The 18,449-nt window shown below is 50.9% G+C and overlaps 1 protein-coding gene across 9 annotated transcripts in view; it reads right to left on the reverse strand.

Moving 5' to 3' along the window:
- The window catches only part of lrmp (lymphoid-restricted membrane protein), a 31,932-nt gene that overhangs the window by 8,627 nt on the left and 4,856 nt on the right, over positions 1-18,449 (reverse strand). For 5 of the 9 annotated variants that reach the window (XM_079756044.1, XM_079756043.1, XM_079756040.1 and 2 more), the window contains exons 4-27: positions 17,514-17,694; positions 17,218-17,276; positions 16,969-17,044; positions 16,383-16,541; positions 15,778-15,895; positions 15,087-15,137; positions 14,824-14,901; positions 14,563-14,619; positions 14,194-14,253; positions 12,542-12,606; positions 12,265-12,358; positions 11,556-11,672; positions 11,194-11,295; positions 10,181-10,332; positions 8,994-9,162; positions 7,583-7,862; positions 6,766-6,818; positions 5,852-5,951; positions 4,725-4,902; positions 4,195-4,267; positions 3,082-3,122; positions 2,092-2,162; positions 799-884; positions 111-192 (exon numbers count right to left, since the gene is read on the reverse strand). In XM_079756044.1, coding sequence (XP_079612170.1) covers positions 111-192; positions 799-884; positions 2,092-2,162; positions 3,082-3,122; positions 4,195-4,267; positions 4,725-4,902; positions 5,852-5,951; positions 6,766-6,818; positions 7,583-7,862; positions 8,994-9,162; positions 10,181-10,332; positions 11,194-11,295; positions 11,556-11,672; positions 12,265-12,358; positions 12,542-12,606; positions 14,194-14,253; positions 14,563-14,619; positions 14,824-14,901; positions 15,087-15,137; positions 15,778-15,895; positions 16,383-16,541; positions 16,969-17,044; positions 17,218-17,276; positions 17,514-17,694 — 2,502 coding nt within the window. The remainder of the gene's footprint in view (positions 1-110; positions 193-798; positions 885-2,091; positions 2,163-3,081; positions 3,123-4,194; positions 4,268-4,724; positions 4,903-5,851; positions 5,952-6,765; positions 6,819-7,582; positions 7,863-8,993; positions 9,163-10,180; positions 10,333-11,193; positions 11,296-11,555; positions 11,673-12,264; positions 12,359-12,541; positions 12,607-14,193; positions 14,254-14,562; positions 14,620-14,823; positions 14,902-15,086; positions 15,138-15,777; positions 15,896-16,382; positions 16,542-16,968; positions 17,045-17,217; positions 17,277-17,513; positions 17,695-18,449) is intronic. The other 4 variants (XM_079756045.1, XM_079756041.1, XM_079756042.1 and 1 more) reach the window with 3 other exon arrangements.

The raw sequence follows: 18,449 nt of genomic DNA on the forward strand, positions 1-18,449 counted from the left end.
GACAAAAGACACAAGCAGGTTTGTAACAAACACGTTAACAATACAGCAGAGCTGCTCTGCTACACAGTCCGGTAGTTATACGGTCGTATCTTTGAACGTGGTTCCACTACCCAATGCAACAGCCCGCGTACCGTCCTTCTCACTGGCATCACTCAGGTCCTCAGCGGCCTTGCCTGAGCGCTGAAGCTCGTCCTGCGGGGGGCAAGCAGAGAACACCTCAGCCTCGTCCTCCCGTTGAACCTCCAGGCGTTCCTGCACCTCAGCACCTCCGCGTGCCTCCATGGCGGCTCTGTTGGCAATGCTAACATCCACTTATGCTAAGCTAAGGGCTAACGTGGCTAGCTGTCGGCCGGGCTCCCACTGCAGGTGTAGAAGACATGCTGGGTGCTGGTGAAAGCCGACTGCTTGAGGTCACAGTCAATCCCTGCCCTTTTATATTCCCCAACCTCCCGCCCACATGGGACTGGTAGGGCAGCATTTTATCTGTCACTGTCTAGTGGTGAACAATTTACATAGCACATTGCCGTGGTGCAGTAAACCAGCATGTTTCATTATCACCTGTTAAATCAATGGCGTCACCTTAAAGTGATTGTTAAAGTGACTGCAGCTCATTCTGCTATTTGGGCATTTAAACCAGAAATTAAAACGTAAAAGAAAATCTCAGTTATTTGTACTTGACAAACATTGTAATTGACCACAACAATATTTAAAAAAACAATAAGTATTATTTGTGAGGGTGTATGCAGGGGTGGCCCATGGATCAATCAAATCCATCTTCCGAGTAAGAAGGCAGCTTACTTTTGAGTGGCTGGACTCAGAGAGGCGGTCCTCCCTGCTGGGCCCTGTTTGGACACCAGGAACAGCATTGGGAGAAGAGTCCGACCCTGAAAGATGATGTAGATATGTAATGCAGGACTTGAATCCAGACCTTAAAGGTCCCATGGCATGCTACCAGGTGTGGTGTGATTAGCCGCTGCAAGCCGTTTTGGAAATCTGCCCCTTATGACATCACAGGTGGACGTGTCCACCTTGATGTGTGACGGATAGATGAGCAACGTTTGCTACAGTCCACTGGGTAGACTGGTAGACTGATCTATTCAACACACATCTAGGGGGACACGCCCACCTGTGATGTTATAAGGGGCAGATTTCCAAAACGGCTTGTAGCGGCTAATCACACCACACCTGGTAGCATGCCATGGGACCTTTAAAATGGGATCAGGTGTAAGAATCAGACTCTCGTGACTGACATCAGTGGCCGGTGGGGGAACTGCAACCTGCTGGCCCTCGGGCATTAATGGTGTGTTCCTGAATCCTCAGACGCCAGCATTCCGAGTTACACTTTTGATGTAATTTCCGGTCTCTGAGCATTTATAGCGTTCCCATTCGTCTTTGTGATTGTGTCATGAAATTGGCTAGTCGTTGTTTATTGTTACCTACATTAGCCTCTTAATCAAACCAGCCCAAAAACAAACAACTTTACATTGTATTGCACGCACAGCAAGACCATGCAATGTATAAATGGGTGACCGGAATAAAGCAGCAATGTAATAAAGTGTGTAAGAGCATTTAAAATCAACATTAAAGTCTAGCGTCCGAGGATTGAGGAACACACCATAAGAGCAATGGAATGTTACTGCGTGGGCTGGGCCAATAACAATCAGACTAATGAAAGTTCTTATCATTAATGTTTACTATAAACAGACAGTGGGAGTGGAGTGAGTGGACATTCTTGGAAGTCACTAATGAGATTTTCCTGGCAAATCTGTCCCTTCTCAAATATAATATATGGAGATAGAGAGATAGAGGGAGAAAGATATATAGATAGATCTATAATATATACATTTATAGAATGTTGCACCCAACAAAGCGATTCAAGGTGGTCTCATCTTTAACTTAAACTACACCCTGTTCATATAGAACCTGCTCAGTCTTCAAGATTAAGTCTCAGAGTTATAACAGGAGGAGTATAACAGGAGTAGGAGGCACCAGCTCTCTGCACTACGTCAGCTGACTGTGTGGGGCCAAAAGCGGAGGCAGGTCTGTGTGATCATGTCTTAACGGACGTCCCTTCTGGGCAGGCGAGGTTACCTGCCATCGGGACCGAAACGGTTTGCGACGCACCCTCCTCTTCCTCCATCACCACAGGAAGGGGGCGGGAGCTGTAGTGGGCACGGGCGGACACCATACACACACACACACACACACACACGGGTAATAAAGTGTAGCTTTTCAGCATTGATAACATGACACAGCACATACAGACAATACACAATAGACACACTACCCAGCACACATACAATAGACAGCAACCTTTTCAACTTGCAGTGCCAGTTTTACATTTTCTCATTAATGAGTGTGCCTTAAGCAACAATATATTAAAAATTAAGCTGAATTATGACACAGCGACCAAAAACATTTCCAGAAGACCTGGAATTGTACTATTTCCATAAAGTCCACAATCATGCATCAACATTTTAAATGTTTTTTTGGTTGTTATATTTGCAACATGAGCTTACAAATTATAATTACATATGTCCCATCTTAAAACACCATTTTCAGAAACTCATTCAAAAACATATTTACACTGTGAGAAATGTAAAAAACGAGAATATGAGAATGTTGGAACCATCCACATCAATATCTTTACGACATGTACAGCTTTGCAAAACCATGTGAAGGCGATGCACAAAGGCCACTTGCAAAAATATTTTAAATATTTTCTTCTCTATTACTCACAACATAGGTTTAAAAACTATTAATTGATCCCATTTCAGAACACTGGTTTCTGTAACTAATTTAAACATATTTGCACTGGGAGGAAATGCCCAAAACAGAATAAAGTGCAAAAAAAATAGCTAATAGTAGGTAGTAGTGATTATGCTGCCGCATTGTGCTGTGATTTTTTTAAATAATAATAAAAGAAAAATAAAAAAAGTTTTTTTTGTTTTTTTTTAAGTGTGCCAATGATTATGCTGCCCCGTGCCAGTGGTGGCACACGTGCCTAGGGTTGCCGACCCCTGCAATAGACCGACACTACCAAGCACCCACACACTATCCAGCACACAATACACAACTCACCTGTCCTCAAGTTCGCCTCGCTCTCCTACCCGTGTAGGGCTCTGGGAGAGAGACACAGAGATTGGGTGAGAACGAGAGAGAATGAGAACAAGACGGACACAGAGCGAGTAGTAAGTAAGAAGGACGGTGGGAACTGGCAGGTGGTCTTATGACCCGTATCGGGGGGGACACACACACACACACACACACACACACACACACACACACACACACACACACACACACACACACACACACACACACACACACACACACACGTTGCGTAAGAGGGGTAGAAAAAGGACAATTTTGACACCACTCAGTGACATAACAAGGCAGTGTCTCCTCCCCTCCTCCCCCGAACACACTCAACCATCAGACAGAAGAAGTTCACATTTATATTTAACAAAATGGGAGCTGCGTTTGGATCCCGAGAACGATGGTTGACTTTGTCCGTTAGATATGAAACATGCGTTTCTTTCTACTTAAATCGTCCCTGAATGCGTCCTAGCCGTCGGCAGTGATAAAACAAGACACATTTTTCTGAAAGCAGGAAGCCTCTCAGGCAGAACACCAACACTTGTTCTTCTGTTATTGTTAGTCAAATATTGAAGCGCTCTCCTCTCGGGGTCAAAGCAGGTTGGAATGGAGCTTTGTGTTGGCATGGTAACCAGTCCCACCAGTTGATCCAGTCCAACTAAACCAGTGTAGCATCATCCCATAGCCCCCTCTCCTCCCTGAGAAAGTGTGTGTGTTTGTGTTTGATGGGGCGTGTGTGTGATGTTGTTTGAGCGTGATGGTGTGTGTGTGTTGGTGTGTGTGATTGTGATGGTGTGTGTAAGTATGAGTGTAATGCTGTGTGTGTGTGTGTGTGTGTGTGTGTGTGTGTGTGTGTGTGTGTGTGTGTGTGTGTGTGTGTGTGTGTGTGTGTGTGTGTGTGTGTGTGTGTGTGTGTGTGATGGTGTAAGTGTATGTGTGTGCTTTGTGATAGTGTGTGTGTGTGTGGAGAGGGGTGTGTGATGAAGGGATGGGGGGGCGGGTGAGTTGGTAAAAGAGGAAGAGGAATAGGCAGCTGAAGTTAGAAAGGGGAAGTCGGTTCCCCAACGCAGATCGCTACTTCCTGTGGATACAGACCTTGGCAAGACTCATGTCGCTTGATGCTGCGTCCCCTTCTCTTCCTCTGTGGGGATCCCCACTGGGCTGGGGGCTGGCAGGGGTGAGAGGTCAAAGGTGAAGGTTTAACTCAAGCCCAGACTTTTCCTCTTTTTTTTTAGACCATTCTCTGAAAGCTTAACTCTGCCTCTGACCCCTCCGTCTACCTCTTCCCTCTCTGTCTCTATCTGTCTTTCTGCTGAGCAGGTGGTGAAAAAGGGAAAGAGAGAAGAAAGAGAGGGCGTTGGTCTTTCCCCAGGTGCATTGTGGGTATGCAAACCATGTAATACATACATACAAGCACACCCAATCACACGCACCCAGAGAGATAAAAGCCAATTTGACTGGCAAATAAGTCCCAAGCCTCAGGCCAGAGTGCCAACAGAAATAATATGCTGAGAAGAAGATCGCCGACGATGACAGAATGCATATTATGGGGAGAGAGATGGGCTAGGATAGGACCGATTGATTCTGGTCTCATAACTGATATTCAATTGAAATATATTCCTTACCCGCCATTTTCAACAATGGTTTCTTGCCCCGGTGATGACGAGGATTGAGTGTATATGGGAGGTACCCTCTCTCCTGTCCCAGGAGGGGTGTTCCCAGGTGCTACGGTCTGATCCATTTCAGGCAGGTTGCTCTGATGATCATGGTTTGAGCCAGCGAGAGGAATGGTGCATTCTGGGCCTTTTGAAACACCAAGGGGAGAGCAAGGAGAACTGGCATTTCAAATCCGGACAGAATCCATGTCATTTGGAAAGGGAGTCTGGCTAAAGGCCTCCAAGAGCAACAGGCCCTCCACCTGCTCCTTAATGACATGTTTCTGAATCATATCGGAGAAAAAGTGTTGCTAAATGACTTCATGATAAGCCCTGGCCTTAGAGAGGCCAGGGCAGGTGTGTTCGTCCGACAGACAGACAGACAGACAGACAGACAGACAGACAGACAGACACAGAAAGAGAAATACACATAGAGGGATGTAGACACAGAAAGAGATAGACATGTCAAAGTCAACGGGATGAGTCAACAGAGTGGTGGAGAGGAGGATTTGTTTTGTGATCCAGAATGGTGTAATGATGACGACTGAGGGGTGACAGAGATACACACGTAGACAGAGAACAACAAATAACTCAAGAGATCAAGACACTGAGATAGAGAGCGGGAGAGACATGTGGAAGGAAGAATTGAAGAGTGTGAGAGTGAATGTTCGACTGAGAACGAGAGAGGTTGAGAGATGGAGATCCGGAGATGGAGAGTGGGAGACAGACAGACATATGGAGAGAGAGAGAAACTAAAGAGAGAGAGATGGAGAGTGAAACATATATAATGAGAGCGAAACTAAAAAGAGAGATGGAGAGTGACACCTAAATATGGAGAGAGAGAAACTAAAGACACAGACGGAGAGAGAGAAACTAAAGAGAGAGGGAGATTGAAACATACATATTGAGAGAGAGAAACTAAAGAGAGAGATTGAACCATACATATATAATGAGAGAAACTAAAGATGGGGAGAGGGAGACTGAAACATACAAATGGAGAGAGAGAAACTAAAGAGACAGATGTAGAGAGGCAGACGGAAACAGATGTATGGAGAGCGATGTGGTGACGGAGAGAGGAATAAAGAGAGCGGTCTTACTGTTGTTGTGAGAGTGGAGGGCTTCAGAATGAGAGCCACTAGATTCCTGTCCTGCTTGCTCACCGGCGCCCTCTGTGTGGGTGTCACACAGCCCCGCCTCCTGACACACACACACACACACACACACACACACACACACACAGAGGAAGCCAGGGGGTAGAATTTACAGTAGCGAGCAGCAACACAGGCGCCTAACCACACAGCCACACTCATAACGTGAGACGTTTCACGTACACTAGGCGTGTGTGAAACGAGCGCTACTCAGAACCGGAGCAGGAAGCTGCGCCGCGGACGCGGCCATATAGGAATATCAAGGGGGTGTGTGTTTAGCCGTTCAAAGAGTGTCCTGTTGTTGTGGAACGGTGAGTGGCGCGTGGAAAACTCAAGAGACACTCGCTGGATTCCCCTTCCTGTCATGACAGGAAGTAGGGGAGGAGGAGAGAACATGTCCGCTCTGTAAATCAGGATCCAAGCTTTGTGGAACGTGCCCCCCACAAACGGAGAGGTTGTGCTTTGGAATGGCTCCTGAATGCCGTGCAGAGAGGGAGCCTGTCATCATGACTGTTTATGGGGCGACATGTGGCTCAGGAGGTAGAGCAGGTTGGCCGTTAACCGGAAGGTTGCTAGTTCTATACCCCGCCTCCTCTTAGCTGAATGTGGAGGTGTCCCTGAGAAGGACAAATCACCCTACATGCTCCCTATCAGCTGGCTGTAACCTTGCATGATTTACTCCGCTGTGAATGTGTGCATGAATAGGTGAATGTTAGGCAATATTGTAAAGCGCTTTGAGTGGCCACTGGTTAAAAAGCGCTGTATAAATATAGTCCGTTTACCAATCATGCTCAGTCAGTGAGCTGCAGAATCTCACTGGTTCTCAAACCAAGAATAATTTGATAGAACGAAGCACAAGGTACCTGGAGAGGTCGAGAAGTGAATGACGACTCTGGATCCACGACGACCGAGGAAGCTTGATCACAGAGATACAAACACACAAGATTAATATAGAAAAACAAAGATCAGACCAAGACCCAAGTATCAGTTCATTAAGCCCCCAGGACCCGACGGGAACCGGTTTGAGTTGGACGTACAGCGACGTCTTTGACCGTATATGAGCACAGAAAACAGAAGGAACCAAAACAATAGAAGGGAAAAAAGAAATGGGACGCAAATGGCACAGCGTGCCGTTGAAGACCCCTCCTGCTCCATTGTCACCCTCTGTCTGCGTGTCAGTGGGCCGGTCATGCAGACAGAGGGACAAGGAGGGATTATGGGGGTTCTAGTGGCTGTCTGAGCAGTCCCCCACCCGGCCATAGATGGGTCTCGGAGAGGGGAGGCTTGAGAGCACACACACAGACACACACACACACACACACACACACACAAAGTCCCTAGAAGGCCGGGCTCTGCACACTTTGACCCCCCCCCAGTTCACCGGGTTGCCCGTGACAAACCCTGCTCCCCCACCCCTGGGTGAAGACCACCACACAGGCGGTCCAGGCGGTTCAGTGTTGTATTCTCTGGTGGAAAGACCCTTAAGCCAAACCTAAATAAAACGTGTGCACTACTTGGTGACCTGCTGTTTCTAGCGGTCATGAAGGGAGGGGAGGGGGGGGGAGAGGTTGTGTTGCTCAAGGGTGGGGGGGAGTTGAACCCCCTCACCACTAGCCTAACCGGCCCCCCACAGAGATCCATCAACAGGGAGGGGGGGGGGGGGGGGGTCGCTGGCCTCACCTGTGGTCTCCACCCCGGGTCCAGGCTCCTCTGAGGGGGGGGCCGGCAGAGGGGTGGAGGCGTCTCTGGGCTCTTCACCTCCTCCCAGGTCCTCGACTACCGTCCACCTCTCTTCCCCAGCTTCCTCCTCCTCCTCCACTTCCTCTTCCACCTCCTCTATAGGCTGGCTGGTCGTGACGGTGAGGGTTTCCACGGCAACCACCTCCTGCTTCTCATCCGGCTCCCTCTTCAGGAGGTCCCGGAGGTCAAACTCGGCGGCCCATTCCAGCTCCGTCCTGGCCTGCTCCCCATCCACAACCAGGAGGAAGAGGAGGAGGAGGAGATCCAGGGAAGAAACAGCCGGGAAAAAAGATATACAGAAGGTTAAAGGGTCATAAGGTCAAACTGCAGTAGAGTCAAATTCAGCTACAGTGCTGCACTACGTCAGAGGCTCGACCCCAACGGAACATTTGTTTGTTCTTCAAATATTTATGTGTGGCAGACGGTACAACTGGAGTTTGAACCCAGGGATGTTGGATGGGATGCTTACCCAGTAGCAAGAAAATGAATAAAAAGCCCTTCTCTGACCACTAAGACCAATCACAGTGAGGTACCATCCCATACTGCCTGCTGAGATGCAGCTTCGTGTGGCCTCTTGTTCAAGCTAAGGGTCAGATGCAGTCAGAGCATTGGACAGCTGTTCTCTTCGTTGACATGGTTATAGAGAGTGAATAAAATCCATTAACCAGCACACACACACGCACCTCTGTGACTCACTTGTTGTATAGCAACCAAACATGCGTAGGTGCAGGGCCAAGCACCATGGGCTGTGCAAATGCCCACTTCAGACTCCAACACACGCAAGAAGCATCTCATTTCCTCTCTCCGTTTCTCTCTCCCTCTCCCTCCCCCGCTCTGCTCATTCCTCTTACCCTGCGGTGAATGTTTCAACGTTTTCTTTGCTTTGTTTATTCATTTGTTTTGTGAAAAAAAAAACTATTGGTTGGTTCCCTGCCTCCCTCTTCCCCGTGCCATCTCCCCGTTCCTCTCTCCCTGTGTCTCTCTCCCTCTTACGCTCTGCAGAGTATATAAAACTGAGTGTTGACGCGTGTTTCCGTCTCCCTCGCTCTGCACATACACAGATGGTCAGAGTCTCTCATATACAAACAGACCATCTTCCTCTCGTATTCTCCCTCGTAATCGCAGTGTTTCTCCTGCTCTCTCCTCTCCTCACACGATGCCCTCAACCCCTCCCCCTCTTTCTCCCCCTCACCCCCTCTCCTCACCCGCAGCCTCTCTCCCCTTTACCCTCTCTCCCTTTCCCCTCACACAAGGCCCTCACCCACTCACCCTCTCCCCCCCCCTCTCTCCTTCTCCCCTTGTCTCCTTCCCCCGAAGCCAGGGCCTCTCTGCTATCCTGGGGGGTCTCTACCTGGCAGGGGGCCTCTCTGCTGTCCCGGGGGGTCTCTACCTGGCAGGGGGCCTCTCTGCTGTCCCGGGGGGTCTCTACCTGGCAGGGGGCCTCTCTGCTGTCCTGGGGGGTCCTCAGGGTCTCCAGCTCCTCTCCCAGCTGTCTCTTCTGGTTCTCTTGCTCCTGGACCCTGGAAACATAGAGGAGCACCGCTTCATCAGGGAGGAGTCACCCGCTGCGTCTCACCCAGCCCAAAATGGACCCTTTCTTCTTGATTGGGTCCGGCCGTCCGTCAGTCCGTCTGTCCACACACACACACAAACACACACACACAATCTGCCATCTACAATACCTAATCTGCAGGCCAATGCAGTGTCCCATTCCGTTGCCCAGGGTGGTGACCGCCAGTTCTCCCCTAGACCCCCTGCCCCTCCCCCACCAGACCAGACCCTTCAACCAGATCCCACTCAGATCCTGTCCCTCTCTAGCCTAGGTCTGGTCTCTCAAATCCAGGTCTGGTCTCTCCAACCCAGGTCGGGTCTCTCCAACCCAGGTCCTTTTTTGGAAATCCAGGAGGTCTGTTCTCCCTCATCCAGGCCTAGTCTCCTCTTATCCAGGTCTGGTCTCTCTAATCTCAGGTCTGTGCCACGCAACCAGCAGACTTAAGTGTCTCCCGACGAAGTCCCCTCAAGTGTTAAATCCTTCTGAAGTGATCCAGGGTGGAGCTACAGGCAAACGAGACGGTCAACCATGGAGCTCTCCTCGCTGTTCCACAGACCAGAGCAGCGTGGGGTCCCTGTATGGTCTGCCTCGGTTAAACCACCCCTACTCCACTTAAATATCTGGACACACGCACACACACACACACGCACACACACACACACACACACACCTCACTGAGGCGGGCCTTGTGGCGGAGTCAAAAGGTCCGTTTCGACTGACAGCCGGGTCGACCCGTCTTGGAGTGAGTCCAGTCAACGGAGACCAGGAGGTGCCAAAACAAATCCACTAATCCAACGCGATTTACGGCGGGGCTCAAACCCCGGAACCTCAGGGCCTCATTAAGAGGATCATAATAATAATAACAACACGACTTTCAGGCTGGGAGCCACAATGGGCTCGCTTGCCTTCAACGGCAAGAACAAAGACGACAGAAAGACGAGCAAAACTCAACCCACACAGAACCACGACCCCACAGAGCAGCTCACCTGACCGACAGGTGCAGGATCTCCGTGCGGGACCTCCGCATGTTGCTGGCCATCTTGATCAGCTCCTTCTCCAGTGAGTCTGCGTACTGGGCCAGCTGGTCCAGACCCAGGACCCAGTCGGCCCTGCGAGCCTCCAGCTCTCCCTGCACCGCCTGGGGGGAGGACGGAGACCGCGGGTCAGACTCAGAATCAACCCCGGCCCCAGGCTTCCAAAGGCCGCACGGAGGTGAGCGTCGGTTTGCTGGCGTTCTTCCCTTCTTCTGGTTCCTAAGTGTGGAGTCCTGGGTGGGATGTCATGGACCTTGAATCCGATTGGCTAGGACATGCGGGCAAAACTGATGGAGCGCAGAGGAGGTGAGGCTCCAACTCCACACTAATTATCCCTGTTGCTGGCGAGGAATGTTTACTGCTACAGCGCTACGTGGCTAATGAATGCAGCTCACAGAGAGACAGAGAGAGAGCACCAGAGAGAGAGAGAGAGAGAACGAACACCAGAGAGAGAGAACACCAGAGAGAGAGAGAACACCAGAGAGAGAGAGAGAACACCAGAGAGAGAGAACACCAGAGAGAGAGAGAGAACACCAGAGAGAGAGAGAGAGAACACCAGAGAGAGCGAGAGAATGAGAGAGAGCGAGAACACAAACACCAGAGACAGCGAGAAAGAGAGCAAGAACACAAGAGCATAATGAACAGCAGGAAAACAAAATCAGGAGCGAAAGAGTGGGAGAGAAGGTGGCTGAAAAAGATGAGGGAGAGAGAGTGGGAGCACTGAGTCGTGTTCTCACTGTTAGATGGCAAAAATAAATCCAGGATGGGCCCGTTGCTCTGTTACATAAGAGAGAGGGAGAGATGAACGGGGAATAGAGCCAGGAAGGAAGAGAGACAGAGAAAACGATGGAGAAATATACTGAACCGATCAATGATGAATACAAAAGGTGTGATTCAGTAAAAGGAAACAACTCATTCCTCGTTAGGAGTGTGTGTGTGCGCGCGCCTTTGCGTGTGTCTCTGACCTGAAGCCCTGGCTCAGTGTTGCCCCCTGGTGTCGGCTGGGGGTCCACGACTCTCCTGACTGCAGACAGGACCGAGCCCGCCTCGGCTCGGAACTCTGCTTTCTGTTTGGCACATTAACAAAAGGGAAGGGAATATAAGGAACAATGCACACACACACACACACACACACACACACACACACACACACACACACACACACACACACACACACACGGTTGGCACCGCCGTCGGTATGTGAATGTGTGCATGAATGGGTAAATGTCAGGCAATACTGTAAAGCGCTTTGAGTTGCCACTGGTTAGAAAAGCGCTGTATAAATGTAGCCCATTTACAATATCTGGTCTAGTCTAACGGCTGGTACCAGTTTGCTTAGGAGGGCCCTGAACTCGAGGGCCATGTGTTCCGGGTTGGGCCCCTGGAGGAGCAGCAGCACCTCCTTGTCCAGGGTCTCGTCCAGCATGGTGGCCCCGGCCCCGCCCTGAAACACACATCATCACCGGCACAGAAAACACCACGCTTTTACTGTGAAAGGCACGGCCATGACATCCTCTTCATTTACTGAACAAATGAGGGAAATCTGAGGCATCACCTCACTTATTATTGAAAACTATATTACAAACAAAATAATGAAGTTTCCATGTTGTCTGGTCTCCACGGTCCCTAAAGCCATGATGGACAGAGAGGTGGAGAGATGGAGAGAGAGCAGAACCAGGGGAAGAACACAACGGCAGACAGAGAGGTAGTAGGTAAGACATGGAGAGGTAAGATGTGGAGGGGTGAGAGATGAGGGGTGAGATGGAGAGGTTGGAGATGAGGGGTGAGAGATGAGGGGTGAGAGATGAGGGGTGAGAGATGAGGGGTGAGAGATGAGGGGTGAGAGATGAGGGGTGAGAGATGAGGGGTGAGATGGAGAGGTTGGAGATGAGGGGTGAGAGATGAGGGGTGAGACGTGGAGAGGTGAGACGTGGAGAGGTGAGAGATGGAGAGGTGAGAGAGACGATGGCGGGAGGGACAGAGAGTAGGATGGCAGCAGTGAGCGCTGAAGGGGTGATATGTGGAGCAATACTGACCTCTTGTGGCGACTGGGCCAGGGCCAGCTCCGTCTGCAGGGACCCAGACGTGCTCTGGTTCAACCTGTAGGCCACGGACAGAGACACAGACCGCCTGCACAGGAACAACAGGCAGGAAGGAAGACACACCAGCTCATATTCAGCACAGAATGAATGCAAACTTAACATTGGATAAATCACTTTGTCTTTAACTAATCCATAATCCGCCAGGTTTTACTCCGCAAGTTGACCGTTGACCAGTTGGTTAGTGTCAGTAACCAGGTGTGGATTTACTGACCCGGTCATGTCTTGATGAAACATTCGCATTTGGGTTTCCAGCTTGGTCTTATCAGCTCTCAGCAGCTGAAACAAACAGCAGAAGGAACCATGAACCGAACAACTCCAGCATGACCATTAGCATTGTGACCTCTCCAAATGTACACCTGTTACCTTAGCTAAATATCCAAGGTAGAATATTTTACCTTAGTTAACCATCCAAAGTAAAATCTGTTACCTTAGTTAAACCCCCAAAGATACATCCGTAACATTATTAAAATCTACAAAGTAGAATCTGTTTATTAGTTAAATCTCCAACGTCAATTCTGTTACCATGGTTACATCGGTAACCATAGTTCCCTTAAAGGATAACTTCTCTCTGTCCTCATGCAGACCCGGGGCTGGCGAGAGCCAACCGAACGTCAGAGCTCTGATGAACTCTGCTCTGACGCCGACAGAGAGTGAATCACTCTGCTGCAGCCAGCGTCAGCGTGGGACGTGTGTGTCGGCGTTGGGTGAGCTGCTGTGTGTCTTACTACGCAGGAAGGCAGTAATGGTTCCATGTCGATGCAACGCAAGGGCCATGCAGACGCTCTGACACAGTCGTGAAGCTGTTTTGGTTCTACGTCGGGTTTAGGTGAGCGGACCAATCACAGCCCTTGATGCTGCGTCGCCTCGACGCAAGGTTACAATGTTTGGGAGGCACGCGTCAAGCCCTTGCGGTACGCAAGGAGGGTCCGCAAGGACGTAATGGGTCCGTAAAGCCCCTTGCGTTGCGTCGACGTGGAACCATAATCAGCCCTTTAGAGGCATGATTCAGGACTCCAAAGATAAACGGGAGAGGCAATCCTGACCTGGGTCACGGTTGACCGCTGAGTGAGAGTTTCTGCAATTAACGCTATGTTTTGGCAAATGTTATCAATAGGAATAGGCTGGGAGAGAGAGATCATAGGAGAGAGATATCATAGGAGAGATGTATCATATCATACTTAATATGGCCCATAGTATCGGCACTCTGACGTTAATATTTAAGGTAACTTGCATTTCAAATGACCACTGTGTTTTGTCATCACGAGAGCTGCCAACTTTACAGTATATAGTCAGTATTCGAAGTTTGCACTCAAGGCATCCTGGTATATGTAGGCACAGCTCGTAACCCTAGGACAACAGAGGTCAAAACAGCAGGCCTTGAGGAACTTATGGCTTCCATTTGACTACATCTGCCATCAAATCTTTTAACTTTGTTTGTTCAGCTCCAATACAAGCTGCCTTCCATCTTCATCGAGCATTCATGCAATTGTCCATTCAATAATTTCCTCCCAATAAGTGACGCAACTAAGCAATCCCATACTAGAGGGGATTAGTGTAGCGTGATCATCAGACCTGCTGTGACTCTGCATTACCATGACCCCTTGTGATGCACTACACACCGGCTGCAAGCTAATCCTTTACACATGAAAGACCTGGAGTCATGCGTGCACACCGTAGATTACAACACAGGGCCTCCTATCAGCCCACCCCACTCGTCAGAGACTGTTTGCCCTCGAGACAGGTGCAAGTGTGTTCCCGTTCCCATGACATCTCACACACACACACACGCACACGCACACGCAGCACGCACACTCAGCACGCACACACACACTTTTAGGGAAGGGATCGGGCAGGCTGCCTCACCTCAGTGAGGGCGGAGTATTCCTCCACCTCTTTATTCAGCTCCTCCATCCGTCGGCTCTTCTGTGGAGAGAAGACAACGTGAGGTGAGGTGTAAGGGTCCCGCACGGCTGGTCAGGAGAGCGGACGTCTTTGCATCCAAGTCAACCAGTCTGTTCTACATTCCTTCATATATACCGCACAGACATAAACACACACAGACACACAATGTACGCATCTCATCTAGAGTGGACCAGAGATCCTTCTAGAAGTGGATGGAAACATAGGACAGCAAAAGAGAATTCCGGTGTTATGAAGAAGGTTATAATGTGTCATGCATTACAGGACCAGACAGTAGGTAGACCTGGAGATCAGGAAGATACAGGGACTGACCTCCCGGACGCGTTGCTCCTTCTCAGCCAGGGCGGCGTCAGAGGAGTGGATCTGGACCTGAGGGTTCACACACGGCCGTTAGAACACGATTCTGAACCAGATCAGAGAGTGAGAGGGTAAAACAGTGTAAAAAGACAGCTAGGGATAGATTGAGGGCAAGGTGACAGAATCAGAGAAAGAGACAGAGAGAGAGACAGAGCGAGAGAGAGGGGGGGGGGGAGAAGTGGGGAGAGAGAGTGGGGGAGGTAGAAAGGCCTCTACCTGAAGGTCAGCGTTAATGTCACACAGCTTCCTCAATCTCCCCTGGAGGTCCTCCGTCTCCATGGCTACCTTGAAGTTCTGGAGGACGCGTCAGAGAAGAGACACACAGGGACCACCAACCATCACCATGTTACACACAGACCAACAGCATCACCAGTTTACACACAGACCAACACCATCAGCAGGTTGCACACAGACCGGTCCCCCAGCAGGTAAACCAGTGAGGAGACGGACAGGAAATAGTGATGGCGTGCTGGTGCTACCTCTTCCTCTAGTAAGCTGATCCTGGTGGTGAGACCGTGGTTCTGTCGTTCCTGAAAGGGGAACCACAAGAGGGACGTTCAGCATGGAAAGTTCAGAAACAAATATCACGTTAGTTACATGTTTTAACCCTCGTTTTCTTTTGGGTCTCATACATTGTTTTCAACGGCTTGTCGTCTCCCTAGCTGCAGTCAGTTAGCTGGCGGTTGAGATAGCGGCTACTAGTTGGCTGCTGCTAGTTGGCTGCTGCTAGTTGGCTGCTACTAGTTAGCAGGCTCTGCTTTCCGTCACTAAATGAAGCCCAGATGCCGCCTCTGCGTCCGCAGCCTCAACGTTCTCGTCTGAGCGCTTCCTGCTACGCTCACAGACCCACGCACACACCAAAACATCCCTCTGAGTTGAGTGTGACACACGTTCTCTGCAGAGGTTCCCCTCAACTCATCACTGATTGGTCGAGCAGGGAGGAAACGTGAATTATTTTTCTTGACAGCCATGACTCAGACGATTGGCGCAGGCAAAATCTAAAGGGCTGCAATTGCAGAAGGTCATGAGACAAACACACGCTTTCTACTATTTTCAGGGGAGCAGGTGGGTTGCCCCCTAGTGCACACATGAATGGGAATTAGAATGTTGTATGTATTGTATGTCGAACTGTATTCTATGTCAAACTGTCAGCTGTAATCTCTCTCTCACCAGGTTCTTGCTGTGGGCGTGGGCCCTTGCTCGCCCCTCCTCGGTGGAACTCAGCGCCGCCTTCATCTCCTCCAGTTCCTCCTTCAGCATCTTCTCCCTCTGGGCCATCTGCTGGCTACTGCACACACACACACACACACACACACACACACACACACACACACGTGATTCAGGTGTTAGTATGATGGTGTTACAGGTGTGTTTGCAACAGGTAGATGTAGATAGAGGTGTGTGTGTGTGTGTGTGTGTGTGTGTGTGTGTGTGTGTGTGTGTGTGTGTGTGTGTGTGTGTGTGTGTGTGTGTGTGTGTGTGTGTGTGTGTGTGTGTGTCCATCCAGCTAAGCGGTCCATGCTGCTGAACATGACGTCCGGCAGCCTGGAGGCTTTCGGTGGAGAGGCGTCGCTAGTGGAACTGTGAGTGTGTTGAAGTGTCCCGCAGACGTCTGGCGTCACCTCCACATCTCCTGGGACATCTTCTCTGTGTGTGTGTGTGTGTGTGTGTGTGTGTGTGTGTGTGTGTGTGTGTGTGTGTGTGTGTGTGTGTGTGTGTGTGTGTGTGTGTGTGTGTGTGTGTGTGTGTGTGTTACAGGGGTGTGTGTGTCGTACTGGCGGGCGTGGCCCCTGAGCTCCCCATTCTCCTCCACCATCCTCTGGTTGCTCTCCTCCAGCAGCTCTGCCGTCTGCTTCAGCGTCTTCATCTCCTCCTGCAGCCGCTGGTTACTCATCTGGAGGTCTGCCACGCAGTACACCAGCTCAGAGGTCTCCCTGCACACACACGCACACGCACACACACACGCACACGCACACACACACACACACACACACACACACACACACACACACACACAATTATCAAATACCATCAACGATGTCTTCCTTCCATGGAGGATATGTGATAGTCTGTCTTAAATCTGTAACTATAATAAAGTACACTTTGGAAACACACACATCCAGCCCCTGCTTATGGTGGGCGGTGAAGATGTGGAGGAGAGGTGAGAAAAACGAGGTGCCGGCTGCCGGTGTGTCATTCCAATGTACGAAAAAGAAGGTGCCGCACACTGCGAGTTCCGACAGTAGGAATGGTGAGAACGTTTCGGCCTACAAAGGCCTTCATCAGATCACAGGTGGAGAAGATGTCCCAGGAGATGTGGAGGGGACGCCAGACGTCTGCGGGACACTTCAACACACTCACAGTTCCACTAGCGACGCCTCTCCACCGAAAGCCTCCAGGCTGCCGGACGTCATGTTCAGCAGCATGGACCGCTTAGCTGGACGGACATGGACACACACACACACACACACACACACACACACACACACACACACACACACACACACACACAACACACACACACACAGTATTAGTGGCACCTGAACGCGTAGTACTGCAGTATTAACGATGCAGCGTGGTGTAGTACTAATGATGAAGGGGAGATCCTACCAGACAGGACGTCTTTACACTTCGTAACGTCCTTGTTCAAGTCCTCTGTCGGGTCCTCACTGACACAGAAGGGGGAGGGGGAAGGGGCAATAACATACATCAGCGGCTCGAACAGATATCACACGCACATCGTCATGGAGATATCACATGCACATCTTCATGGAGATATCACACACACACGCACATCGTCATGGTGATTTCTCTACCACACACACACACACACACACAGACACACACTACAATTCCGAAGCATAGACATTAGAAACTAACAAGCCGGCGCCGGTCGCCATGGTTACCCGTTGCTGCGGCAGTCGTTGATCCACTCCTTCATGATGGCGTGGTAGGTGTCCAGGTCGATGGACACGTCGGTGCGCTCGGGGTCCAGCATGTTGCACAGCTCCTCCAGGCCGCTGTCCTCAGACGTCCGGCTGGTGGTGTGGCGCAGGTAGTCCACGATGCACGACACGTACACCCTGCCTGGAGCAGGGGGCACAGGGTCAGGGACAGGACCGGGACACAGGGTCAGGGACAGGGACAGGACCGGGACACAACACAGGGACAGGGACAGGACCGGGACACAACACAGGGTCAGGGACAGGACCGGGACACAGGGACAGGGACAGGACCGGGACACAACACAGGGTCAGGGACAGGACCGGGACACAACACAGGGACAGGGACCAGGACCGGGACACAACACAGGGACAGGACCGGGACACAACACAGGGACAGGGACAGAACCGGGACACAGGGACAGGGACAGGACCGGGACACAACACAGGGACAGGGACAGGGACAGGACCGGGACACAACACAGGGACAGGGACAGGACCGGGACACAGGGACAGGGACAGGGACAGGACCGGGACACAACACAGGGTCAGGGACAGTTCCGGGACACAACACAGGGTCAGGGACAGGACCGGGACACAACACAGGGACAGGGACAGGACCGGGACACAACACAGGGACAGGGACCAGGACCAGGACACAACACAGGGTCAGGGACAGGACCGGGACACAACACAGGGTCAGAGACAGGACCGGGACACAACACAGGGACAGAGACAGGACCGGGACACAGGGACAGGGACAGGGACCAGGACCGGGACACAGGGACAGGGACAGGACCGGGACACAACACAGGGTCAGGGACAGGACCGGGACACAGGGACAGGGACAGGGACCAGGACCGGGACACAGGGACAGGGACAGGACCGGGACACAACACA

Source organism: Pollachius pollachius (genome assembly GCF_949987615.1).
Source record: "Pollachius pollachius genome assembly, chromosome: 18".
NCBI lineage: Eukaryota > Metazoa > Chordata > Actinopteri > Gadiformes > Gadidae > Pollachius > Pollachius pollachius.